The sequence below is a fragment of the Struthio camelus genome, chromosome 11 (assembly GCF_040807025.1).
Source record: "Struthio camelus isolate bStrCam1 chromosome 11, bStrCam1.hap1, whole genome shotgun sequence".
Taxonomy (NCBI): domain Eukaryota; kingdom Metazoa; phylum Chordata; class Aves; order Struthioniformes; family Struthionidae; genus Struthio; species Struthio camelus.
The window spans coordinates 17005360-17032811 of record NC_090952.1 but is presented as its reverse complement, the minus strand read 5'-3'; the positions used below and the strand labels follow the sequence as shown (position 1 = coordinate 17032811).

Sequence of the window (27452 nt, the reverse complement as noted above, 5' to 3'; positions counted from 1 at the left end):
GGGGGGGGGGGGATAAGCCTGGGGATACGTGGCTCAGGTGGCCCTCTCAAGCAAGGTGGGAAATTGGGGATTATCCACGAAGGTCAATGGTGAATTTGGAAAAGGGGGAGGGACAGAGATGGTGCGATGGGTTCCCCGCCGCCTGGAGGCGCGGGCCGGGCGGGAGGGGAGGGCGCGGGGGCCTGAAAGCGCCTCCGCGGTAGACGGGGAGGGCTCTGCGGGGCGCCGCCATGTTGTACGGCGCCGGGCGCTGCCATGTCACACCACGGGGAGGGGCGTTAGCGCCTGAAGCCACCCCGCGTGAAGGCGAGCAGGCGGCGTGGGAGCCGCCATCGTGCCGTACGGCGGAGGCGCCGCCGCCGCGCGGGGGCTGCCATCTTGCGGCGGGCAGCGGAGGGCGCCTCTATGGCCCGCCGGCCGGGCCCGGAGCAGGGCGTCCGCCTCGGCGCCGTAAGTGCGGGCCGCGCCGCGCCGCGCCGCGCCGCGCCGCGCCGCCGCCGCCGCCGCGCCGCGCCGCGCCCTGACCGCCGCTGTCTCTGTCTCTGCAGATGAGCCCCCGCTGCCTGCAGAGCAACGGCACCAGCCACACGCGGCCCTTCAGCGCCGTGGCCGAGCTGCTCGGTAAGCACCGGGCGGGGGCGGCCGCCCCCGCCGGCCGGCAGCCCGCGGCCGCCCCGGGGTGTCGCCGGGCCGGGCCGGGCCTGCAGGAGACGCGGGCCCGGCGCCCGGCTCGGCCTCGGTGCTGGGCCCTTGGCCGAGGGCGCGTAGCACCTTTCCTTGCTGCGCTTCCAAGCGGCCCGGGAAGCGGTGTCTCAGGAGCGCGCCAGGCGCGCCCAGCGGGCGTCTCGAGAGCGCCCAGTTCCTGTCAGGAGTCGCTTGCAGTGGCGGCTGGCCTGACCCGCCTAACTCGCGTGCCCCTCGCCCGGGCGAGCGAGCGGTGCCCGGCCGCCTTGGGTCGTTGGCCGGCGCCAGCGTCCAGCCGGGCGCCGGCGCTGCGAGGCATCCCCGCCGCGGCCCCGCTCCCTCTCCCGGGACGAGCGAGCCGTTTCTTGCCACCGGCAGCTTCAGCAAGCATGGTGCGTCTTTTTCTAGACATGCCCTTGCATTTGGGAGAAAAAAGATTTGGGAAACTGCTTTTGCTCCCCAGCATTGACCAGAGGGCAAAGGGGGCTGGGGAGGGATTGAGGGTAACAGCGTAGTTCTGACTGCCTAGTTTTCTTCCTCCCATAGACAATGCTTCGTATCCCGGTGTCACAGCGAAGCTTCTCTGCATTGATGTCGTGGAGCTCAAGGGTCACCTTTGTTTAACATTTACGGATAACGGGGCAGGAATGACCCCTCACAAGCTGCACCGCATGCTCAGGTATGAGCTACGCGCCTGCCCGCACCCCGCAGCCGCCCTGGACTCCCCTCGCTCCTGTAAGCGTTGCTGCTTTTGGCTCCGGTTCATAGGCGTCCAGCGTGAAGGCATACATCTCCGTGCTTTTTCCTTCCTTGCTAGCCCCCCAGCATGCAAGGGTTTAAGATGATTACTCTTATATAGGTGCACAGTCTGCCTCAAGATGTAATGGGTAGTCTAGGGACTTGTAGCCAACTTTTTACTTGTTATTAAATGCCCCGCCATAAGCCATTTGGAGCTGTGTTGTGCAAACCATGCAGCAAGCAGAGGAAGTGCTTTCAGTCAGGGACGCAGATAAGATCTATTTAGAAACGAACATTTGCGCCTGAAGTCAAACCAAGAGTCTTTTTCTGCAGACTCGCGTTAGAGAGGAGCTTCCCCTCTCGTCTGCCTTCCTCTGTGGATGCTGAAGTGAGTTGTGGCTTTAGAGGCCGTGTTTATATCACGTTAATCTTTCTCTGTGGTGTAAGGAAGGCTTTTCTGGTAGTGCTGACAGAGAATGAAACAGGCTAATAGCAGAGATTTTAAGTGTGACATTGTGTGACAAGGAAGTTCAGTTCACTAGGACTTTTGTTTAATTACATAACTAACTTCAACAAAAATAGGTTTTAAGCTTTCAGTTGGATGAGCTCAGTGATACCAACCTTCTAAAGACAACATAACTTTACCAGGGCACTTCGGGCTGTAGCCTCAACATAGAGAAGCATTTGCCAGGTTGAAATTTTTCCTGCTAAAGCAGCAGCTGTGTTTTCTGAATGCTCTTTTGATTGTCTCTAGACTAAAATTTTTCAAGGCTGGAGGCAGGAGTGTTTCATTGCAACCCCCCTGCACTTTGCCTTCTGCTGTAGCTTATCTGCTAGGGGTGGTTGAATTACTCTAGAGCAGACTAGTGTTATTTGTTGATGGTAGTAAACTGGTTGGAACTTCTCTTAAAATCCACAGAGGTCACTAAATGTGCCCAAGTGGACAGGACATTACTTGCCACTTACAGCACGCAAAAACTGTCAAGTGACTGATAAATTTTTCTGAAGTCAGGATAGAGCAGAAGGCTGTTTCTTCCTGTAACCTGCTGCTTTCATGCTTTTAGGAGACTGTTCCGTTGCTTGCAGGCACCCAGCCTGCCTCCGGGGTCTCCCTTCTTGGTATTGCCAGGCCCTCTCTTCCTGCCAGCAGTGCCTTTGTGGGCAGGGATGGCTCCTGGCTGGGACTGCTCCTCGCTCTGACTGTGGCTGTTCCTCTCCCAGAACTACCGCCACTGCAAATTGTCCAGGCTTCAGTTTTGCTTCATGAGTTGCTCCTTTTCTAGATGGCTTTGCAAAGCACGGTCATTTCCAGGGTGGGATTGAAGGGCTTAGGGTTTCATTTTGTTCCTGTCTGACTGTTTTGTTTGATAGCAGTGAAAAGGTGGGGGAGCAAAGCAGAGCAACTGTCATTTCTTCAAATGCAGCAAGTGCAAAACCACAGTGCTTCAGAAAAGCGAGAGGGGTTCAGGAAGTGAAAACCAGAAGCCCTGGCCCCTTCTTACCCTCGCTTCAACAGAGGAAGGAGGTGCCCTGGGCTTCACACTTGTCCTCTCGCTGGCCCTGGCGCATCTGTGGGTTGGAGTGGGAGGGTGACAGACCAGGAGCTGGGGAAGCCCTGGTGCAACACTGCAGTGGCAGCTGGAAGCTGTTTGCAAAATCCTTCCCCTGTGGTAGTGCAAGAAGGCAAGAAGAGGGTAAGAGGGAGATGGCCGGGGGGGAAGCAACGTATTATAAGCAGGTCTAGGGCAAAATCAGAACAGGCTAGGCTGAAGCGTAGCAAAACCACAAAGCAGCACTCCTCCTTTCCCCTACTGCTGCTTCTTGCTTCATGCTTTGGTGTGTAGTGGAGGAGCAGGTCATGCCCGTGCTGGTGCTGGTGTTTGTGGAGGAGGCCAGAGGTGGGGCTTGGTGCAGGGTTAGGAAGAAGAGGCACATGGGGTCTCCCTGGCTGGCTGGTGGCCTGGATGTGCAGGGCTGCAGGTTGCCTTGTTCCTCTGCCTCTTGATTTCCTTATTTGTTAATGGAAAAACATTGTAGAGGTGCTTTGGGTTGGTTAGGGCTTGGAGTCCCTCCCCAGGTGCTAAAGAAATGCTTACTGTGGATAGCACTTCCACTCCCTCGATGTGGTTTTCAGTGCACAGTGGAAGGAGTGTAGGACTGGCAGGTAGGAGATTTGGCTGCTTTATGTGCGCTGCAATGCTGTGGGTGGTATTGCAGCAGAGAAACCTCTTTCCACCCTGAATCTTTGCTTCTCTGCCTGTCGGATGGGAGTTGAGCTCCCTTGCCAAGTGCTTCGGGCAGAAAGGTGGACCTGGGCCTGGAGCGCAGCAGGCTCTCCCTACTTCCAGTCTCTTTCTACTTCGTCTACTTTCAGCTTTGATTTCACGGAGAAGGCTGTAAAGAGAAACCATCCGTGCATTGGGGTGTATGGAAGTGGCTTCAAGTCTGGCTCCATGCGTCTGGGGAAGGATGCCATCGTCTTCACCAAGAACGGCGGGGCCCTCAGCGTGGGGCTGCTCTCCCAGACCTACCTGGAACGTGTCCATGCGGAGACAGTGATAGTTCCTCTGGTGCCGTTCAACCAGCAAAACAATATCCTTTCTCAGCCAAGTGGCTGAGCTGTCCGCCCCACTCCGAAGGGCCCCGGGGGGCCCTGCCGCGGTACTGAGGGTCCAGCTGCCCATGCCTGCCCCTGAGCCCCCGCACACGGTGTGAGGCTTGGCGGCGGTGCGAATAACTGCAGTCAGTGCTGCATCTGGAGCACCTCTGCAGCAGGCTCTGCTTTCAGCATGCTGCTGTCACTTGTGCATCTGGTGGGCGTATCTGCCACTTATCAAGGCCAGCCTGGCTCCTGGAAAGCCTTTGCAGTCATGCCACTGACCTGTGCGCTACCTGTTTCTGTCTCTTTCCTCCCCATGCAAGCCCATGCACACCTCCCCAGCCCAGCAGCTCTGCTCCGTGCTGCCGTTGTGCACCGGGAACGACCCTCGGTGCTGCTTTGGTGTGCTGGAATACCTTCAGGCAATGTTGCCATCGTGTCAAGGGAACCAAGGACGCGCAGCTCCACAGCACTGCTTGCACAGCCCCTTTCGTTATTGGCTGGTACGGTGTTGCTGTGTTGCATCCACGCCCCCCGCCCAGGTCGGTACATGGGGTATTTTTCTGCAAAACACGCTGCTGTCATGCCTGTCCTGGCTCAGTCTTTCTTTGAGACCCTCCTCCGATAGTCCATAGTGGGTTATGCTTCTCTGGTGTGGCAGGCCTGGGGCTGGCTCTTTGTAGCTGGGGCTTTTTTTTTTACCTCTCTTGGCAAAAGGGAGGCAGGGGGACTGGGCAACCCTGTTCTCCTTGACTCTGTGGCTTCTAGAAAAAATAATTGTTACTGAAGACTCTGTGCCCAGCCTGGAGGCCATCCTGCAGCATACCCTCTTCAACACCAGGGAGGAGCTGCTGGCACAATTTGATGCTATCCCAGGCAAGAAGGGCACACGCATCCTCATCTGGAACATCCGCAGGTATGGGGCGGGCAGGCATCGGGGTGGCCAGCCAGGTGGTGGGTGGCCAGCCAGGTGGTGGGTGGCCAGGCGTACCCACAGCAAGGCAGGAAGAGCTCATAGCGCAGGTGGCTTCAGCACGGTCCCTGGCCTAGGAGGGTTGAAGCCCACTCTCGTCCAGTGCAGCCACTTCTTATGCGAAATGGTTACCTGCTTCCCAAAGGAGACCGGGTTGGGGCTGAGCTGCGTGCTGTTGCTGCTCGCTGCCCGAGCTCTGCGGTGCCAGCCTGCTTGCAGGAAGGGGGCTGGGGTGTTTCAGCACGTGAGGTTTCCCTGGCAGCACTTGTGCTGTAGGCACTGAGTTTGCACAAGGGCCTAATTGCCTTGGGCTGTGAGAAGAAGCTGTCTTTTGCTGTAAAATGCATGTGAAGAGCAGCTGTGAGCCGAGGGGATTTCACTGATAAGAGGGGGCTCAGCGTTGTGTTGAGTGGAGCTCATTTTCTTCCCTTTCCCTCCCGTGGCCAGAGCCACCAAGAGCATTCGTGCTATGGGGAGGAGCGTTGCCTCCTCCTTCAGCGTGTGCTGTGTCCCCCGCCCCGGGAAGTGCTGGGGGAACCAACACAGGGATTTCCCCCCTCCTTCTGTGCGACTGAGTGGTTGGGATGCCACCCTGGGAGTTGGGAGAAATCAAGAGTTCTGTCTGTTACAGACTCATTCTTTTTTTAAAGCAAACCAATTAATCCTTTTACTTCCTTTTCCCCTCTGCGCAAGGGAAAACTTCCATGTTTCTGTGTATCACCTATTGTGAAATGTTATACTACTTTGGTGTTCTGCAGAGAAACACCTGCAATTAAATGTTTGACTAATGAAATCTGTGGGCTTTGTGAAAGACACTGCTTTATCTGCTGTTCCCTTGGGACCTTGATACAGAAGAGCAGGCTGCTCAGGGAAGCTGTGTCTTTTGATGCCAGGTTCAAGAGCAAAGGGATGATTTTGGTCATTGATTTCCCTGTAGTGGAGTCCCACTAAGTTGTCCTTCTAGGTGTGAGACTCTTGTGTGATTGTGTTAAAGGTGGTTCCTCTTTGGACCGTGGTGTGAGATGAATGGGAGAGGTTGTCCTTATTTTTGTGTCTGATGTTTTTCAGAAATAAAGATGGGAAGCCGGAGCTGGATTTTGATACGGACGAGTATGATATCCGGTTAGCTGACTTCCTTGCAGAGGATGTGGAGATTGCTGGCAAAAAGGTTCTGCCCTGTCAGGAGATGGTCCAAGAGTTTCCTGCCCCGGAGACAGAGTACTCATTACGGGTGAGTTATTGAGGGCTGAAAGGGAGCCGGGTGGCCCTTCCCCAGGCTTGCTCTGTGCTTCCTAGGCAAGCAGTGTGGGTGACTTGTCTAGTGTCACGTTATGGTGGGCCACCTTCCTCTGGTGCCTTGTGGGGGATGAAAGATGTGGAATCCGACGCAGATTTTGAGTTTGCCTGAAAATGATTATATGGGACCGATGGAGCGTCCGATGTCTTCCCCATACCTGGAATTTCTCTCTCCTGTTCTGTTGTGCTGTCCCTTCTCCCAGGCATATTGCAGTATCTTGTACCTGAAGCCTCGCATGCAGATCATCCTGCGGCAGAAGAAGGTGAGCACTCAGCTGATCTCCAAGAGCTTGGCGAACGTTGAATATGATGTATACAAGCCTACCTTTGCCGTATCCTTCCTGACAACCTCTCAGTGCTCTGCTCCCACAGCAGCCTCAGCACTCTGTGGGGTCCAGATCAGCCTTGCAGCTAGGTTTAGGCACAGAGAAATGCAGGATATAAATGAACAGACAGGCTGAAATATCTTCTCCTTCCTGTCTTCTGGTCACCTTTGAGAAGCGAAGTCTTGATGTGAAGATAGAAAGGATCCCTCCAAGCTGCTCCTGGTGGAGCAGGGGTGCCAGGGCTCATGCTGAATTTGAGCTAGTTCTTGCCATGCACTGAGGCCAACGTTCTGTGTCCAGGGAGGATGGGGTGGAGAGGGGCTCAAGGCTTTTGCTGACTGGTCAGTTTTGCTTGGGAAAATAGTTTCTGAAATGTATTTTAAATGACAATGTTATTTCAATTTAGTGGAAAAAACACGTTATGAAAAGTGAGAGCAGAGACCAGAAAAGGCTTTCTGCCTTTCTGTCCCGTTCCTCAGTTGGTTGCTTACTTTTTCCTGACTGACTAGAAGTTGCTAATTTGAGTTCTTAGGGCATGTTGTTTTGTTTATTTTTTTCCGTCCCCTATTGGGTGTTTGGGAGTAAGATTGTTTTTTTTTTTTTTGGCTTACCTGTGGACACATCCTTTTGGAGAAGAGTGTCTCCAGGTCAAAGCCAAGTGCAAAGAACTATATGGCCATCAAATGTGTTCAAATGGCTTCCAGAAAGAACTTTGCTTAAGATGTTTTGAACTACATCTGAGCATCTTTTTCCCCCTCCTCCCATGTGCTTAAGAGGTAGTTTTGTGTCGCAAGTTTCTGTGCTTGCATCAGTGTCTGCGTCAAATATGAAAAAATGTTATTTGCTTAAATTCCATCTCCATTTACTCGGTCAGGAATTGGAGAATGAAGACACAAGTCCTTTCCTGCTGTTGTAGCTTACCAGTAGTTAAGATTTTGTATGCTTGTTGCCCTCTTCGGGGCAACTGCTGAGCCACTATTTTTTGAGATGATTTGCAGAAGTGCAGCAGACTGGAGGTTGGAAAACTGCAGTGGCAGTGCATTTCCATTTGCTGTCAAAGATGCGTTGGCTTTTCATAGTCACTGTGCATGAAATAATCGTTCCTTGAGATCTGGAGGATAACATCTGTTATATACAATGGCATGTAGTGGAAGGCATGCAGTGTGTATGAACATTGCAAATACAAGAGCTCTAACTTTAAGGAATAAGCAAATTAAAAATATCTTTAAGCAATAAATGATTGATTAAATATTTTAATCCTAAAACCAGTTTCCCATCCCCAATAGCAGTCTGTCCAGAACTGAATTTGTGAAACTGGAGTGCGCTGAAAGCGAGCTCTTTCTGCTGTGCTGGCCCATGGTGTCATTACTAGTTGTTAAGGTTTCTTCAGCCTTGACTGTGTGTATTTGTTTTAGTTTTATAAACATTAGCCATTATATCTTTTAATCACAAGTAAAACTTAGTCATTAGTTTATCTTGTTTGTGATATGCTTTGAGGCTGTTTCTTTGGCCAAATCTTGACTCTCCTGTTATCAGCGTAATATAAATGAGGATCAGAGCCTTTCTGGGAGCTCTCACCAATGTGTGTTTTGACTTGGCAGTAGCAGGCTGGCTGCACTCAGTGCAGCTGTGTCCAGCTCGCCTGCAGTCAGTCGTGCTTGCCGTTATCTGCGACTGTTGGCTGCGTGCGCGGGGATGTCATTCGAAGCGGGCTAAGGCTGCGTACTGTTTCCCTGCTAAGGAGGGCAGGTGTTGTGCTGAGGGGAGCGGCAGCGTGCTGCGGCCTTCCTGGGACATTGAGCTCCTCCTTGTCTCCCCGCTCCCCAAAGCTCCTGGTTTATTGCTCCTTGATGAGTTTTTCTGCAGAACAAAAGAGTGAAGATCACCTTTGGATTCAACTGCAAGAACAAAAGCCACTATGGGATCATGATGTACCACAATAACCGGCTTATCAAGTCCTATGAGAAAGTGGGCTGCCAAAGGAAGGTGAGTGGCTGGACTGGTCTTTCGCTCTTTTTTATTTGGAAGAGGGGAGAATGGGGCTTTGCAAAGAGCAGCTGTGACATAGGGCTTCCCTCTTGCACGGTGGCCAGAGTTGAGCCTGGAGACCAGACCTGGTGTTTCTGAGGCTGTGTCCCAAGGATCGAGTGTGCATCTTTACGGTGGGAGCCTGACTGGCTTTTAGGAACTAGAGGTGTCCAGCTGATGTGTGATGCTGCTGTGGTTAGAGGAGCTGTGAGAGGACAGGCAGCTGGCCTCTCCTCCAGGGTGATCTAGGTGGATCTGCTCTGGCAGGACCGCCTTGGCTCTGATGGGAAGCTGGCTCTGAAGCAGTTGCTTCTAGCCGTTATCTTGCAGGAGTATCTCAGAGCTGTGGCACACCTTCAGCCGCAGATAATTCTGGCATGTTACTTAAGGCAGCCGGTGCTCTTGTGTCCTTGAAGAAAAAGTTTCAGTACCTACCTCAAATACCCTTGCAGGGATTTTTGCTAGTGGCGCATGCAAATACTGGCAGCCAAATGTAGCTCATACGTTGGTGTGCAAGGGACGAGCCATGGGTTTGCCAGCAACATCTGAACTGGGGGATTAGGAGGGTGTCAGCTCTCCCCAGGGGACTTGTTTCTTTTCTGTTGTGAGCAAAATTGGCTAAAACAGCTCCTTTTCTTCACTGCTGGCCCCGATGCAGGGAGAAGGCGTGGGTGTCATTGGGGTAATTGAATGCAACTTCTTGAAACCAGCGCACGACAAACAGGACTTTGAAGAAAGCAAGGAATATCGGTAAGAGAGGCCTGTGCCCCGGGCTGCTGCTTGGGGAGAGTTTTGCTGTGATATAGCTTTGGGTCTGAGCCACTACACGTGTTCTTAAGACTGTTTATTCTGAAATACCTCCAGACTGGGTCATTTTTTTCCATCTTTGTTGCCCTTAGAGAGCAAGGAGAATTGCATGTCTGGGAAGCCTGGTGCAAATGTAGAGCCCTGAATTGAAGCATGGACACAGTCTGTGTGTTCATCCAGCCCTGGCATCCAGCCAACAGGAATCCAGCCCTAAGAAAACTCCTCCAAAATAAACAGGGCTCCTGTCTCCCGGGGGTGCCGCACTCCACACGCCAGGGAAGGCTGCACTTGGGAAAGGGACTTCTGGCAAGCTAAAACCTGGGCCAGGGTTAAGTGAGGCTCAGGCAGAGTAGACCAAAGCAATTTATTTTTGCTATGCTGCTAGAAAATTGTTCTTAAATTAGAGTAAATAGCGCAGAACTTCAGTGGCTGAGTTCGCAGGGCTCTTTCCTCAGCAGGAAGTGAGGGCTGTGAGGTGCAATGTTTGTGGACATCTGTGCTCTTGCCCATTTTAACTTTCCGCCCCCTGCCAGACTTTGCTAACGTTGCAGTTTAGTGGTTATCTGTATCTTTTCGAGGTGTAGGAGGGTTGTGCTGCTGATTGGCAGGGGTCTTTGTCAGCCGAGCCCTAGGAATTTGCTGATAAGCAAAAGGATGTACAAGGAAACACCCTTGGGCTGATGAAGGGAAGGACCCAACGTCCTGCCTCCTGCACCCTGTGCTCTGTCGCAGACTGAGTCACAGCAAGAGCCTTGTGAGGGCTGGGTTGCGTGTTCGGTGCTGAGTGTGGCTGGGGTCTCTCTGAATACCGAGCTGCAGCTGGGGCAGTCTCTGCTCCCTTTGCTCTTGGTGTGACTTAGTGCTGTGATATGTGTTCAATAGCAGAATACCCAAGGAAGTGATGGCCCCTTTTTGGGGTGTGAGGGGAGGAGGGTGAGCTTGAGTCTGTGCAGAACTCAAATTTGGATAGGACTAGTCAGACCTTGTTAGCCACGAAGGTTTGGTCTGGCTCTGTGTGGCCACATGATGCAGTCTAGCGTGTTTTTGTGCTACACATGCATTTGTGGCCAGGGCGAGTGGTTTCCTGTGCGCTACCTGGCCCTTGGGTCCCCTGGGAGGCCTTGGGTTTGCCCTGATCTGGAAGGAAGGTGTGTGCAACTCCCAACGTCCAAGCAGTGTCACTCCCGAGAGGTAAGCGTTTTAGGCAGCAAAGCTGCCCTCGGAGAGTGGAAGAGGAAGTTTGAATACTTTTTAATGATATTGGCACCTTTTTTGTGACTGTGGGGAGGATGAGATGATAGGGCTGCTTAGGAGCCAACATAAAACCTGCAATTGCACGTCTGAGTTGAGCTCTTGGAGGAGAGATTTGTGTTTGCCCTGGCTGTTCCTCATGCTGCCTCTTGTGCTGCTTGGTGAGATTTTGCTGGCTTCTCACAGTGTTTTCCCTTCCAGGCGGACAGTTACTGTGCTGGGACAGAAACTCAACGCCTACTGGAAAGCGAAGATGGCCCAGATGAATTTGGGAAGCACGGATGCAGGCTGTGTAATAGCGTGAGAGCCAGTTCTGATGTTTATCAGCACTAACAGCCCGAGGGTTTTCCTCAGCCAAGGTGGGATGGGGGTGTGCCACCAGGAGGGGCAGAGGCAGTAGAGAGGTGACTGGACCCCTCCTTCATTTTGGGAGCCACGGTTTGAACCTGTGGAGTTTGGCCCCTTAGTTAGTGGGAGGGATGCCACGCCATGGGCAAGGTGTTCCTGGGAGAGCAGGACGTCAGCACCCAAGACCATGCCCTGTGCTGTGCCACACGGGCCTCGGGGTCGGGTGGCAGCGGTTGCACTGACCGGCCTTTCCTGGTGTTTTTGCTGCACACTTGAGATATTTAGACGATGTGTTGGTTTTTGCAGAGAGAGACCAGATGAGACGTGGGTGCAATGTGAGGAGTGTCTGAAATGGAGGAAACTCCCTGACCGGGTTGATCTCGCATTGTTACCAGAAAAGTGGTTTTGCTATCTCCATCCCCTCCACAAATACAGGTAGGGACTCATGGATAGAGTTGTGGGTGGCTTTTCTCCCTGCCATCCCACACCCTTGAAATGCAAATGGTTTGTGTCAAATGTGTGTCCTGCTTCCTGTCCATGCACCTGTGAGTACAGAGATCCCTTAAAATAGGAGATCGTGAGAGTCAGGTCCGTACCGGCATTTGTCCGGTCTCTTCTTGGAAAATGCAGGTATGGAGGCAAAATCCTACCAAAAAACTTGTTGGTAGCTTGTTCCCATTCTCCTCCAGACTTAGCGTATTTGCTTTCTGTCTCTTCCTTAAACAGAAGCCAGTGTTTATAGCACTGTTTTAGTACATGCTTGCTTTGGTCACTGCCTGACCTCTTTTTCTTGATACACTTAAAATAGCAGACTTTCAGCTAGCAGAAACCAGCTGTTTAAATTATAGGATCGGTTTTAGTTAAATGGGCCAACTGAATTACTATCAAGTGGCAAAACTAAGAACGAAACACGATTTCTTGTTGGAATCTGCTGACCTGTTGGAGAATTAAAAAAATTTTCCCTACCAGGAGCATCAACTGAAGTGCCAAGTGGTAAGAACTGATACAAGTACTTAAGACTTGAGACCAACCAGGTGGATTTTACTGAAAATCCTTTTCTCTTTTTAACAAGTTTCAGCAATCAATTTAAATAGCTGAATCGCCTTTATGCACTGAAATTTGGAGTTCCACAAAGGCTATAATAAAATAGTCTTCATGATAAGCCATTAAGGAAATCATTTGGCTTTGGGATGAGGGGGAAGTTTTTGTGGCATAGAAACTAGATAATAAAGCCACTTTTCAACAGACAAGGCGGCTAACATAGGACTGCCTCAATTTAAAGCTATTTGATGCATTAAAAAGTCAGTGATCTGAAAGAGGAAGCAAAAGAAATTACAGATGGGAGACAGTTCTGTGTCAGGCCAGACAAATGGGCTGTGGGACTTGTGAGTATCTTGAGACTGACCTGCTTCAACTAAGCAATCAGACAGCAAGCTAATGGAAGAGCAAGTAGCTCTTCCATTGGTAGACAAGTAGACAAGTAACGTGGTAGTAGTAAAGTAGACAATGGTAGACAAGTAACGTGCTGTGAAAGGAATAATTAGGATTGCCTATGTATACAGATCGTTTCTAAGTTAGCAGTATCATCTGAAGAGGGAGGCTTAAGAATATTTTGGACAGTTCAGTGAAAATCTTTGCAGTGCCTGTGGCTGTCAGAAAAGCGAAGATAAATCCATCAAGAAGTTACGCGTAGGGTTAGTAGGTTTATTTTAAGGCTAGAGAATATTAGAAACTTTCTGTCTGGAGTTCATGATACGGCCATACTTGTAATGCTTTCCTCGGTCGTGGACAGCCAGGTTAAAAAAAATAAGGGTGGTCTGCACAAATCCTGAGAAGCAGAGCAGCACTTCTGTCAGAGGAGAGGAGGTGCAAGTAGGAGGGATGTGATGTAAAGATAACTGTGACCGTAAGCGAGTAACTGTGATGGAGACTTAGCAGCTTGTGGTAGATCCACAGTAGTGCTTACGTTTCTTTTTGAACTCATATGTGCAGGATTTGTACCATGTGCTTCAGGACATGGCTGTTGCCATGAAATTAATCACGGTGACAGTTTCTTTCCTTTGAAGCAGCTGGTATTAGTGGTCTGTGCTCCCCAGGTTGGCTATGATGCGTTTCTCAGTGCACTCAAAACTGAAACAGAATGGCTGGCATGCTACTTGGTGTGCTGAACTGTGGTTTCATGGTTTGTGCTTCATTGCTCTTCATCTGTGTTATTCTGGGAGTCAAGTGGCTCTTTTTCCTCCCTCTGTCCTTAAGTGCAATGTTTGACTCTTCAGCTGTTTCCATGGCCTTACCTTATCTGAAATCCTAAAGGAGTAGAGACTCCTAAAGGAGTAGGACAGATGCCCAAACCATGGAGATTTTTGGTGAAAGGAGGAGCCAAACTGTTCTTTCACATATTGAGATGTGATGGACTGTTTTTCTTGCAGAAACTGCTCAGCACCTGAGGAGCAGGAAGCCAGCGATGAGGAGAAGAGCCCCAGCTACAGCCAGAAATGCAAGAAGGGGTGAGAGTGTCCAGTCCCAACTTGCCGCTCAGCTACCTGGAGCCAGAAGGCAAGAGGGAAGTCAGGTGTCTCCTTGCCCAGCAGTGACACCTCCTGCGTGGTCACTGCTGGTGCAGGAGATGTCTGCAGCTTTTCTCCTGCATCCTAGGCTCCGTCTTCTGGCAGAGAGAATGTCTTACCCTTCCGTATGACAGCACACTTGCTCCTTTTTTCCCTTCCATGGTCTAGGGAGCCGAGTGCAGAGAGGAAGAGGAGGAGGTCGTCGTCGTCGTCCTCTGGGGAGAGTGTGGAACAGCAGGTGAGACAGACAGGAGATGACTGCGAGAGCCAGCGTGGGGAGAGCCTGCTTAGCGCTGCAGGGCTTGGCAGGTTCTCATCCCTGCTTCACTGTTGTTCTCCTTCCCTCCTCCTGCTGAGAGAGAAGCCCACAGGCGAAGAGAGAGCATCATATAAAATGAGACACCAATTCTTATTTATGCACAGCTTATGTTTATAACTCTTAACAGTAACAGGGATCAGGGCAGTCCTAGCCCTCTGCACATCCTGACCCTGTCCTGCGTAGTCCCAGTGCGTTCATTACTGTCTCTCCTGGCTAGAAGAGGATGTGGCAAGCTCTCTGCTTCCTCTCCTGGGGTTGCAGGGTTGATTCTGTGTGGCCTCCTTCCCTTTTTTCAGGTTAACCAGTTATATAAAGACTCTGATGTTTTGAATTTTCAGGAGAACTGTCTTTCGGACACGGCTGCCCAGGATGGGTTCTCCGGGCAGCTCTGGACACTGCAGCATGTGATCAGGTTGGCCGACCGTTAGGGACAGTTCCCTCCCAGCACTCACCGTGGTGTTCAGATATCTTCCTGTGGCCCTCCAACCCCAGCCTAGTGTCTCTGCATGCCCTCTTCCCAAAGATACCTTCATGTCGCATGCTAGACTAGTGTTTTTCTCAGTGAGTTGGAAAGGACAAACCTGGTAAGGACAGGGGATTTCTCACCCCCCACGCACGCTTTTTTTTTTTTCCCGTGAGCCATCTCTAGTAAACCTGCCTATTGCAGTGCACGTAAGTAAATGAGAGTTTGATCACTGTCACAGAGAATCTGGTCTGACTTGAGTCTTGGAGGCTCTCTGGGAGTAACTCTGTCCTCACTCATGTTTGTCATCTCTTCCATGCTGTAGTAGCATCAATATCTCCGCTCTCCTCTTCGTTGCTCATTTTTCCTCCCTGACATGGTTATCTCGTGTTATCCCAGGTGCATGTATGTAGAAAGAGAGTTGGTTTGTCTATTGCATGTTTATCTATAACAAGCATGAAAGCTCTCGCTGCACAGCAACAGGTGCTTTGTCGAAGCACAGAGGAACTAAAGCACCATCCCCCAAATCAAGGATTTGCAGCCTGAAGCACGAACTGTGCCACCTGTGGTATAAGATAGTGGGATGGGAAGGGAGCACTGTTTGCTCTGGGGACAGCATCGCTGAATATTTGGTGTGAGTTCGTTAATCGCAAGGAGGACTGTGCTGGGCTCGCAGGTGGCAGAGCTCCCTGGAGTGTGGCTGCCAGGACTGGGGTCAGTCACTGCTGGTGAAATGGATGCTAGAAGGCATGGTCTGAGGGATTAGGAACTGATCTCTGCTGATTGCCTCCCAAGGATGGTTATTGGTTAGGGCATCTTGATTTAATACCTGGCCGGTGGAACCTGCTCAAAAGGGGCTCAGTTGTCTTCTTGTGCCTCTTTCCTCTTGGCTAAGGCTTGGTTTCCCATGGTGGCATATTGAGGGCTGTGGTCTTACCCTTTTTACGTGTTTCTTTCTTCCCCAGGTGTCATCCTCTGCATTAGTGCCCTGGCCGGCTCGGACCAGCAGTTTCACCTGCACTGTGAAGCTGGAGCCTGAGGAAAAGATTGCTGATGGGAACACTGCCTCTCCCCCTCCTCTCAAAAAGATCACTGCAAGTCAGACAGGAGTTGGACCTCAAGAACCAAACACCTCCTTGACAGCAGGGTAGGTAGTAGGTTGCAGGCTCCTGGCCCGCATCATGGCCCATCTTCTGTCGTCATGTTTGGATCTGTGCCAAGGCCAGTGTGGCAAGGCTTGGTGAGATGTGGTTTGGTAGAAGGAGAGCATGGATCTGTCCTTGGTCATCTTCCCCATCCTCTCTTTTTGAGATGGGTCTGCGGGACTCAAATGCTGCTTCACCTTCTCACATCCGGACATGGAAGTGAAGCAGGGTGGGACAGAAGGAGGAACAGAAACGCTTGTCAAGTTGGTATTTTTAAGTACTCCTAGTTTCAGCTCAGCCAGCGTCCTTTCTCTGTCAGTCAGTGCCAACACCTTCACAACCCTGTAACAAACTCTTTCCTCCCTCCACCCCGAAGGCAGCCTTGGCTACCCCCTGCAGTGGGCTATATCCCACTGTAATCCCTGTGGTCCTAGGAGATTGCTGGTTTATCTCTCCCCCAGCAGGTATCGAACAGAAATTACTTGGTGGATGAGGTTAGTTGTGTTGTGGATTGGGGGCACTCCTGCCTGCTTACCCTCTCTCTCTCTGTCTCTTTTGTTTTCTGTGTTTTTTTTTTTTTCCTATTGGTTTGTAGCAAGCCCAACTTGACTATAAAAGAAGAGCTGCTGGAAAAGCATGAGGAGCAGATGGAGGTTTCACCCCCAGATCTGACTTGTCCCAGCCCCCCTCCTTCCCCACTTGGGAAGAGTTTTGCAGTACCTTACCAAGACAGGGAAGACCTTATGTGCATAAAACAGGAGACAAATGTAGGTGGCAACTTGCACACCTATTTGCTCAAAGGACTGCCGGGCACCCTCAGCAGCCCCAGCCACGCTAACAGTGCATCACACTGGGATGGATGCTGTCGCAGGGAAGACACTCCAGCATCACCCAGTAGCTCAGCAGGAGATGAGAAAGGGACTGGCACGGTCCAGGGGGAGCTGGAAAACCAAATGCCAGACTTAGTAGCAGAAAGACAGGCTGCAGACTTGAGCGTTTGTGTGAACGCATACAGGAGCACAAAGGACATGGACAAGAGACCCTTTGTGGCAGTTGTTGGTGTTTCGAAGGCTGCTGCGGGTGGTGAAGCTCCCATTCAACTCTTCCCTTTTGGGTGGAAAGAGAGACTTGACAGGCCAAAGGTGAGGAAGGCCCCATGCCTCAGGATTGGAGACAGAGGAGGAGGACAATTGCAGGTCTGGAACCCAGGGGAGCAAGAGGATATAACGGAGCAGAACATGAGAAGAGCAGTGGAGAATATCTCTGTGGAACTGAAGAATATTTCAGCAGAGCGGGATTTGCTCCGGTGCAAGGTAACTAATTTGTGGCTGTGCATCCCAACTGGTTAGAAGGGTACTGGAGAGGGCTGGTCCAAGTTGGTTGCGCAGGAGAGACGTTTCCATAAAGAAGGTAGTGGGCTTCTTCCTTTATCTGCTGACTCTTCATTTCTCCTTCAGGCCTGACAAAGCTCTTTTTATCTTGCTGATTGGTGTCATTTCTATGCGTGCACCTTCCTCTCCCATTTCAGGTGGAGGAAATAGAGCATGAGAAGTGCTACCTGAAAACAGAGTTCTTGAAAAGCCAGCAGGAACTGGCAGTGCTCAGAGCTCAGGAGACTGAAGGCTTGTACTGGAGCAAGAAACATATGGGTTACTGCCAAGCTGAGGTGCAGGAGCTGAAAGCAAAGCTGGAAAGGTCCACAGAGGAGAAGGCTGAGCTGATGGAGAGACTCAAGGAGACAGAGATGCACTTAGAAGTGCTCAGAGAGGCACAAGTTTCCTGCAGGGGCCCAGAGAGAGGAGATGTGAAGAGGTCAGAACTTGGTTTGGTTGTCCCTGTTGGTCCTAAGGTGGGGGAGAGGGCAGGAGTAATTGTGGGCTGCCATTTCCATAGGACACTGCTATCCTGGTATCCATCACCCTGATGACTGGATTATAACTGAGGATCCTGCTGTTGTGAGGGGGTGGAATCAACAGATGAATCCAAATAGTTGATCAGGCTTCAGAAATGCCATACAAAAAGGTGCTTTGTCTACTCTGGCTTGTCCTGCACTGTAACATGTTCTTGCTGAATCACTTGCACAGTGTTGGGTCTGTAGCGGAGATAAGAGTGGGGTGGAGCAAAGAACCCCTGGGGCACATAGTACTCCTGGGAGGAAGGAGGACAGCAGCTGAGTGTGTGACAGGAGGAACTGGATCTAGGTTTGTGCCACTGACTCCTCTCTTGGCCTTTCTCCTCTTGCCCACAGTGTTATGGAGAAACTTAAGAACCTGCGTATGAACGTGAGCTGGCTTCTCTCGTTGGTCCTCCCACACTTGGAGCTCCAGGAGATTAACTTTGAATCGGATCAGGTGGATGAGATCTTGCAGACTGTACTGGAGACAAACCGCATGTTGGAGTAGTCCGTTCTCTCCTGCCGCTGTGCTTTTGTAGAGTATCATTAATAAACCCCTGGTTTCTTTACTTGTGCTCTAGGCCATCATTCTGGTGGGGCAAGAGTCTTCCCTTCTAGCCGTGCCCCAGCCTGCAGGACCAGCAGGGCTCTTTGCTCTCATGGCTGGGAGCTGGCGTTCCCCAGGCAGTGGAAACCCAGTGGCGGTGGGAGCAGTGGGGACTGCAGCACGGACTCAGCTCTGCGCAGTTGACCTGTGTCCTGCCTGGCGAGCGAGCACTGCTGAAGGCCTCTTTGCTCCTCAGCACTCTGGACTGAGTAGCAGAGAGGCAGGGAAAGCTGGCAGCGGGTGCCCAGCACTTGATATAACAAGTATCCCAGGGGAGCGCAGCCCGGACACGCTGCACTGCCGGGCAAGAGTCCTCTTGTGGCTAACATGGCTGGCTTGCTCTGTCCCTAGTACGACGTGGTGGGGCCCAGGAGCTGGACCCTGGCTCTCTGGGCAGCCATCTCCAGTTACAGGCCCAATTGGCCCAGGCAGCAGCTAAACTGGGTCCTTGCCTGCGTTTTTCTCCTAAGTGCATCTTTGTTTGTTAAATAATGGAGCGAGACAAGGTTCTTTGAGCTAATTTTATCTTCCCGTGTAGCTATGGGAACCGTTGGTTGTACAGTGACGTCGGGGTGTGCAGGCAGCTCTTCTGCAGGGTGCTGGCTAGCGTGGCTGACCAGGTGCTGTCTTGTGTGGGAGCTTTTCCCATTCGATTTTCTTTTTAGGCTTATTTTCTTAGCCTCTTTATAGCCAGCAGCACGGCTGTTCTTTCAGGAAGGGGAATGTGTAGGAACGTGAGGTGTTTGGGTGCAGATGAGGGGCTTGAGAGTAGCCGGCCACGACCCAGAAGGATGGCCATGCTCAGACCAAGGTGGGCTGTAGCTCCAGGTCCTGCCTCCAGCATGGTTCATGGGAAGAAGTTAAAAGACCAAGACAAGAGAATATTATATATCCTCAATATCGTTCTAGCCTTTGCTTATTTCCAGCTTGGAAGCTTTTTAAATTAAATGTGCTTTCTTGGAGGTATAGAATGATTGACTTAGAGGAGCTGAGCCCCAGCAGTGGCTTTTCTGCAGTCAGTAGATGCTGTGCCTGTCTACCATTTCTGACTTGTGTTCCTCCTGTTTTTCTAGCTGAATCCTATTTTGTTTTCAGTTCATGTTTCTAGATCTCAGAGCTGTTTCTGTGACCTCTCCTGATGTTTTCAGACTGTGCTGTTTTCTGTGTTTTCAGGTCAGTATCATGCATGGTAATACTTGAGTTTTAAGGTTAGCTCCCTTATCTCAATGCATGGTTTGAAGGTAGCATGTCTTATCTCCATTCATACTTTTTTTTTTTTTTTTTGCACTTTTTCTCTCTACAGCTCACCAGCTGGTCCTCAAACTGTGGGGCGGTTTATACTGTGCCCTCATGGCATTTAATTTTCAATAGAGCTGTTGAGGAGACTGAATCTCCATCAGGAAAATGCTGATGAGTCAGAGTTCCCTTTTGCATGGTTGGGATGCTTCTACACTCATTTTACAGTTGCATGAAATGCCGTTTCCAAGGTGCAAAATAGCTAGCTATTGTGGGGAGCTGTCACCGTTCTGACTGTGCTGCGTTTTTTTATCCCATATGCCAGTCCTCCTTTGAATCATCTACCTTTGGTAAAGGAAGAGATAGAACCTTATTTTCTTCTCCAAAGATGCTGCTAAAGCAGGAAATGTGCACACCTCCTTCAGGCTTGATCTCAATGTTCTTCTCAGCATGTATATGTTAAGCTAGTTACCTCAGTTGTTGCTCCTCTTTGCATTTTGTTTGTTCCATCCCATTGTAGCTAGCTCTGAGATCTGAGGTTTATCCCTAATACTTTGTGACCTTATTTTTTGAAAGGTTATTTCCAGACACCTCCGGTGTTTCTCATTTTTTCACACTCTGCCTGTTTTTCAACACAACTCCGACACTCTTGAGTCACTGCTAGAAAAAATAGCAAAGGCTGTTAAATAGCATTAGTAACTGATCTTAGCAGCCTGTACTTTGTTTTATAAATGGAAACTAAAAACTGCTTTCCTGATACTTTGCCAGCCTGGCTGTCATGGTGGGAACTTGGAGACCTTTGTCAGCTTCTCCTTATCATCTAGGTAATTAATTTCTTTTGGAGCAGACTTTATGTCTGAAGAGTTAAGTTCCTCTTTGCTTCTTGTCTGCGAAGGTCTTTGTGCCACCGTTCTGCTGGATGTTTGCAGCTTTCCTCGACAGGGATGGAGGTGAGCGCTCGTGGGGAGCAGCGCGTTCGCCTCTGCACGGGAGCCTTCGAAACGTCACCGTTTCTCTGTGGTCTTTGACGGCAGGTAAGGTGCTTGCTGGGGAGGAGGAAGCAGAGGCAATTTGGGGCATTAATGATCCTCTAAGGAGCAGAAGCCAAAATGCACCAGCACTTCCAAGACCTGATAGCAGTGGGGCTGGCAATGATCTGGTCCGCGGTAGAGGCCTGCAGGCGTGGAACCCTCCCTTGACTGTGCCTTTTGACAGCAACCCAGCTGCCGCAGCGGGGAAAATCCACAGGGGCTGCACAGCTCGAAGCTCCTCCTGTTTTAATTCCTGTGCCCCGGGGAAAGGGTGACGCATTTGCCTGATGTACAGCAAACAGCCGCGCAGGTGTTAGTGATAGGAGTGAGCTGTGCTGAGTGAGGAGGTGGCGAGCAAAGGGCAGCTGCGATGCAAACGTTGATAGAGGCAGATCCGGGAGCCTTTAGAAGTGTTTTAACAGCTTTTGAGCAGTTTGCAGGTTTCATACTCTCACCACTGTGTCTTACATTACCAGCAAGGCAAAATATATGCTCTCTGCCCTGATACAGGGTCGTTGAGAAAAATAAATCAGATTAAGAAATGACAACATAAAGAAATAACAGAAACAGTTGTGTGATGGGGCATTTCCTAAATGAATGTAGCTTGGCAAACAGTACAGTTATTTATTTTCCTTAGATAAGCTGGTATCAAAGGTACCTGGTTTTGAAACTTGGCACTTCTCTCCTACATCTTGCAAAGCTCGCTCGCTAGCACCCATGCCAAGGCAGGCTGGTGCCGTAGTAGTTTGGGCAGATTAAGTTGTATATCGAAGATAAATGCTCATTGCAGGTGAGGAAGTCTGAAAAGGATCTCAAAGATAAGCCCGTTTGGCAAACCCTTTTGCTCCCGGAGCTCTCAGCTTCTGCCCAGACAGCACCACGCTGTCCCTCATAAAAGAGGGACTGCGGCAGGCAGCCCTGGCTCAGAAGGGAAATATGGCCTGTTTTGTGGGGATGTTTTACTTGTTTGTTTGTTTGTTTGTTTGTTTTTAAACCTGTTTTAACTCTTTACTTCTCAATGTTGCACACAAAGTGTGCAAGTGTCCCCTTGCAACCTCAGCTCAGACAGGAGGTATGAGGAGGCAGGGAAGAGCCTAATTCAGCCAGGAGAGCAGTGCAAGTGGTGTGGGTTTCTCTGTCCCACCGGGAAGCTGGGAGTTTTAGCATGGTGTTTTGCGGGCAACCTCCTCCCATTTTACAGAGATTTCCTGTAGGAAAAGGTGGGAGCTCAGCCCTCCGCTGGGAAGGGTAGCTGCACTCAAGGACAACTGAGGATAAACTTGTCTCTTCCTACAAGGCTGAGTTGCTTTTCCTGTGTGTGTGGCCATGTTTATTCCCCCAATAAGGCTTTTATTCGGTAGCAATGCTGAATTTAGGAGAATTATCTGGATTTGTCTGTGCAGTAACACTAACCTATTTGCAGTTGTAAATTTAAAATTTGTGAGCAGGAATCAGCCCAAGGGGCATAGATGTGATGCTAGCCCCTATAGCATGCCTGGGAGATGGGATATTGCAGTTTTAGGAAGCAGGTCATATAATTCACAGCAAGATCCTTGTGTGTGAGCAGGCCCTGAGATGTTACCTGCGTGGCCCCACAAAGATCTCATGTTGACAGCTCTGCCTGGGGAGACTTAATTTATGTTAAGACCCCCCACAGCAGCAGTTCTTTACCTTGTCCCCTAGTGCGGAGTGGAGGGGATTTGTGCTGTGAGCCACTTGCCTCTTCCTTTGCTTTGCCCTGGGGCACCAAGGTCCTTCCCTTCACTGAGGAATGCCTCCGGTCACAACAGGCTCACTCTCCTCACCTCAAGATCAAGGATCTGGTTTTTTGTTTTGTTTTGTTTTATTTTTATTTTATTTTAATTTCGTTTTATTTTTATTTATTTTATTTTATTTTTTTTACCAACTGCTGCCTCTAATCAGCTGTGTTTCCTCTGCCTGCGTGGAGATGGGGACAGGCCAGCGGCCGTGGCCTGAGTGACCTGACTTCTGGATTGCCATCTGGAAACCCCGCAGACGTGAGGTGTGTTGGGGAGTGGAGAATGTCAATGAGGAAGCCTGCAATCACAGGGAAGATAGGGCTGAGCAGAGATTAATTGCCCTGTCTCCTGCTTGGGTTCTGGAGATTTAGAGCCTGGCCTTTACTGAGGCCAGGGGAAAATCCAAGGCTAAGTAAGAGCACTGTGGTCTTGCCTATAAAAATATAGAGGAATAGTTCAAAGGGCACAGGGGCACCTGGGCCATGGAGCCAGTGGTGGTGAAGGTCTGGCCTGGTCTTTAAGACCCACAAACTCCCTGAGCTTCTGTACGGCTTGGAAAACAGACTGAAAGGTGGAGCTGCTTTTGGCCCCAGTGCTGAGATTCCTCCTCGTTCCCCTCTCCCCAGAAAGGAAAGGGCTAAAAATCTGGGTGAGGAAAAGACATCTGTCAAAGCCATCTTAGGAGCCATCTACCAGGTATAGTAAGTTCTGGGACTTTGCTCTGGTGATCTGAAATACCTAGAGATAGGTTTTCCAAAGAAGTGAGTTTAATGCAATCGTGCTGTTTATGATGCGTGTCTTGGCCTGGTTCCAGTGGTCTGGACATCCCAGAAATGGGAGGTATTATGAGTTTTGTGGGGAAAAAAAAGGTACTTGCCTCAAGAAAAGGTAAGTTCCCCTGTGTGAGAAAAGCTTCATCAGAGCACGCCCATCCTTTGAAACCCTATTGGCGTCCCTGGTTCCTGTGCTTATGGGATGGCTTCTTGTTTTTTGCAGTCTCTTGGCATGCTTTGCAGGGACATTGCTGCCATTGTTCCAGGCGGTGCTTCTGGGAGGTTGAAATCTCTGCCCACAAACTGGAAGAGGGTCCCTGTCCCTTGACCCAGGTGCAGACGAGAGCTGCTGTCTGTCCTTGGGTGCCGTCAGTGAGCCCCTCAGACTTCTGCTCTCCGGGGAAGGGAGCTGGAGTGAGAAGGCTGCTTCCTAACTGCAGCCATGGCACAGCAGAGTAGCATGAAAGACCGAAACTACTTTGCTAGCACCTCCATGGGCTCTTCTCATGGCCTGCATGGGGCTGCTGGGAAGCACCTTCCCTGGGTGCTCTAGTCTCTAAAGATCTGGCCCAACAAAACAGGCTCCAAGAAGTCAACTGGCACTTTCTAGGTGTGCAACGTCAAGCTCTCCGGAGGAGCCCTGCTATGTCTTGGGCCTAAATATCTTGTAGATGTGAATTTAGGTTAGCAGTTCCCAAAATGTTAGTGCTCCTGGATTGCAGCCCTCAAGTGTCCCCATGTACCCTGAGCATGGAGGTAAAAGAGCACGTAAATTGGATTGCTTGGAGTTACTCCGTGGACCGTTTAATGTGGTTGTGGCTCATTTTGTTCATGGATTGGTCTTAGGATCCTCTGGTCTTGATCTCTTTCTTGTGGTGCCCTGCTGTTTAACCAGAGATCGGTGGTGGTATTGTTGAGGGTGCGGTACAATTAGTCCTCAGTTCTCTAGGTCCTTCCTGGTTCTCCAGGACCGATTTTCACTAAAGGTGAATGATCTGCTTTTACCAATATTTCTAAAATCCCTGCCATAGCTTATTTTATACTGCTATAAAAGTGTTTCTTGCTGATATAGCTGATTTTACTTGCTGAATTGGTGCTGGCTCTACTGATAAAGCTTGTTCTTGGTGCTATAGAGGGCATGTGTGCCAGGTTTGCCAAGATCACTAATCTGAAACTTCTCTAGTGTAGATTGCACTCAAATTACAGAGAAATATGATTGTTAAGTTAGTATAATGCCTTTAAGATCAAACCCCTGTCTTCCTCACGGGTGCAACATGTGGGTTTCTACGACAAACAGTTTTCATAATTCTCCTGATAGCTTTCTGAGCTGCCATCCCAACCCAGCTAGGAAGGCGCTTTCTAGCAGTCTCTTCTGTTGTGCCCAAAGATCCATTTCCCCTGCTGTGCTGTGCAGTTCATTCTGCGCCATTTCCCTCATATTTTTCTTTAAAGATCTTCCTCCTTCCCTGTTTTCTGTGTTCTTGAGCTGCTGCTGCTTTTTCTTTCCTGCAGCCCTGCTCTGAGTCATCCCTTGGACAAAGGTGCCGTGGCTGTTTCTTCTCACACCTCAGTGTGGGGACAGAGAAGTTGCTGGTGATTCGGTGCGATGTCCTGTGGGATTCCCAGCACTCCCTAATATCAGGTGAATTTTGCTGCTGCTATTATTGCCTGTTGGCACCTTAAGTCTTCACTCCTGTGACTTGCTTTCCCCAACCCCAGGGCACTCTAGTTGTGCAGTGACTGTTGTTATTGCGGTCTTGCTGGCATGGTCTTTGGCTTCGTATTCCTGCATCACTGCCAGGTTCCCCCATCTGTCCCAGGGTCCTCCCACAGCTCCTTGCTTCCTTCCCGTGTAGGAGAGGGCAATGATTTCATTTCAGATCCCAACCCTGGTCCCTTCCGCTGATTTCTCATTCCCCCTCACCTCCTTTGCAAAAACAGAACAGTTGGTCACTGGCAGTCTTGCCTTGCTGTCCCAGCTGTGTGACTCGAGACAAATTGTCCCCAGGTTTTTGCGAGGGCAAGAATGTTTTGAGAGTAAAGGATGATGTAATTCCCAACCGAGCAGCATGCACAGACACCCTGAGGTTGCTGTTTTTTGGGCTAGAGCATGGCCACCAGCACTGGTGTTAGAGTGGGGTCTGGGGCATGGTTAGGTTTGAGGGTATACCTCCATTTCCCACCAGCACAGGATGTGACTTGGGTGAATGCCTACTGCAGCCTGCAAGTTATGATTTGAAGAGCTTGAGAGCAGCCTGCCTCCATAGCCTAACCTGCTAAGTATCCTCTGCTCCCCTGAACGGCTGCTTTAGAAGCTCACTGGGGTAGGATGAGGTTGTCCTTCCCCGACATCTCCAGAGGGTGCTGGTTATGGACGGACCAGCGGTGATTCAGAGCACCTAGAGAGGAGGATGTGAGCTTGCATCTTTGGCTTTGGTTTACACCCAGGGAAGGGGATGGTGCCTTGCCCCCCAGGTACTCCAGTACCTCCTCCTCATACTGCCTTCTTGCTTACTAGCAGACCCCTCTGAAAAGGCAGCCCTTCTTTGCCAGGGGGCTGGGAAGCTCCCAGGCACAGCGAGGGAGGGAGCTAGGAGCTTGCTGTGGGCCATGGCCGGGAGAAAGGCGGAGGGTGGAGGAATGCGGAGGCTGTTTCCAGGTGCCTCGGCCCACAAGGAACTTGGCCTGAATTTTCTTTCCCCTCCTGCCTTGCACGTCCGAGTACCTTCCCTGGGCTGCACTGAGGACTGTGGGCAGAGATGGTCCCTGCCAGTGCCTCATCTCCTCCTCCTCCGAGAGCTCACTCAGATGTGTCGCTGCTGCCTCTGTTCAGTGGTCCTGGGCCAAGAAAGGAGGCAGAGCTCTAGGGTGCTGAAAGGGGCTAAACTCCACTGGCCTGGTGAGGTTTGCTGGGGAGGCGTGCAATCTGGCTGAGGAGGGGGACGAGCCTGTGCCCCCTCCTAGGGGGTGTTCCATGGGGTGGGATGTCCCGGGGGAGACGGGTGCTACACGCTCCCTTCTTTGAGGCAGGGCAGGACAGCGGGAAACTACTGCCGTGCCAGGCAGGGAAGACAGCAAGGGGCTGGAGAGGTCCCCAGGGGTGGCAGTGGGGGACAGGGCTGGCTGCAAAAGGCTTGGACGCCAGCACATGTCATTTTAGCCTGGTGTGTAGGTGCTGGGTGGAGGCAACGTGGCCAAAACGTCGCTCTCGCAGCTGTACGATCAGGTTGTGGCCCCTGGCCCAGGTGCGGCTGCAGGTTTCTGTGTGCTGGGCAAGTTTATAGTGCCTCTATTGCTTTTGAAGATAAGGGCATGTTAATATTTTATTGCCCCCTCTTTTCATCTGAGACACCGTTCGGCACAAGAAGGTGAGCAGGGAAGGACTCGTTCCCCACAATAGGGGATTAGTCATCGGAGCGAGGCCCTGGCCCTCCTGAGCGAGGTCGAGACTCCCCGGCTCTGAAGATGGTGCCCTGCAAGGTGGTGGCTCTGTTCTGCTTCCCACTCCATGTCCCGCTCACATCCCTCGTGTCCCATCTGGGGCCCTGCTCTACCACGGCTCTCCTGCCAGGAAAGCCCTGAGAACCTGTTTACTCGAGCACCAGGCTGGTCCTGGGAAAGCGTGGGAGCCGAGAGGTGCCAGCCCTCCCCACGATGCCAGCAAGGAGCGCAGCGGTCCATGGGCTCTTCCAGGGCCATGGGACCAGCGGGGCTGGCTCCATCGCTCTGGCCAGGCTCGGCATAGCCACCCAAATGCTGAGTTCTGGTGACATTTGCTCTACAACGAGGTGCTGGAGCCCCATGAGAAGGAAGAGGCTCCCGGGTCAACCTAAGCTTCCTATCTGCTCCAGCCCCAGGCTGGGCCGCCTCCAACCTGCCCTCAAAGACCTGGTTTATCTCAGTAACAGGAACCAGGGCGATGGCGAGAGGTGGGGATAACCTGTCTTTGTGCACTCGGTGCCTTTCCCTGGCCTCCAGCCTGCCTTTAAGCAAGAAGCCCCAGCTCGCTGCCCCTGTGGCCCTCTTGCCGATGCGCTGCCGCAGCCAGGGGATTTCCTCACTGCCTTTCCCACGGCTCTGGTTTCACCGTCTTGCAACAGCAGTGCAGGCACAGCCACTCCGGCCCCGCGCCGGCTGCCGAGGTTGGGCACATCTGCTCTGGCCAAATGTTCAAAGGCAGAGCGAGACCCCAAGCGCGCTCGGCTGAGCCGAGCTCTCGGCGCGGCCAGGAGCGTGGCTACAGAGACTACTTCTCCCCCTGGCACCTGCTGCCCTCGGAGAGCCTCCGCTGGGGCAGTGTGCTCCGAGACGTCTCCAGCCCCTTGCTTTCCTCGGCCCTGCAGTCATGTCTCGCCCTCAGGGCCTTTTCCTATGGGAGCTTTTTGCTTTATCAACCCAGGCCCCTCACCCTGCCGCCAGCCTCTCTCCCCTGTGGGCAATATGTGCCAACGCTGTTAAAAATGGGAATTTCCTCTGTTAAAAATGGGAATTTTCTCTCTGGTGCTTGAATTAAGGCGTTAATAAAAGCAGCAGCCGCAATGCTCCAGATGGAGAGTTTCAAGCGCCCCTTTGTTGAATTCGGGAAGTCTCTCGCCGCAGACACAGGC

At 51.3% G+C, this 27452-nt stretch overlaps 1 protein-coding gene across 1 annotated transcript; it reads left to right on the top strand.

Annotated features, from left to right (window-relative positions):
* Nucleotides 1-307: 307 nt before the first annotated feature.
* Nucleotides 308-27393, top strand: MORC4 (MORC family CW-type zinc finger 4). The gene is made up of 22 exons (XM_068957715.1): nt 308-450; nt 549-621; nt 1231-1363; nt 3797-4015; nt 4791-4937; nt 6063-6225; nt 6494-6622; nt 8483-8602; nt 9303-9394; nt 10904-11002; nt 11357-11485; nt 13480-13557; nt 13786-13855; nt 15365-15546; nt 16140-16857; nt 17073-17356; nt 17793-17895; nt 19141-19218; nt 20177-20315; nt 22236-22335; nt 24358-24487; nt 26194-27393. Exons 1-21 carry the CDS (start codon nt 406-408, stop codon nt 24440-24442), a joined length of 3186 nt encoding a protein of 1061 aa, XP_068813816.1. The 5' UTR covers nt 308-405; the 3' UTR covers nt 24443-24487; nt 26194-27393.
* The last annotated feature ends 59 nt before the right edge of the window (nt 27394-27452 follow it).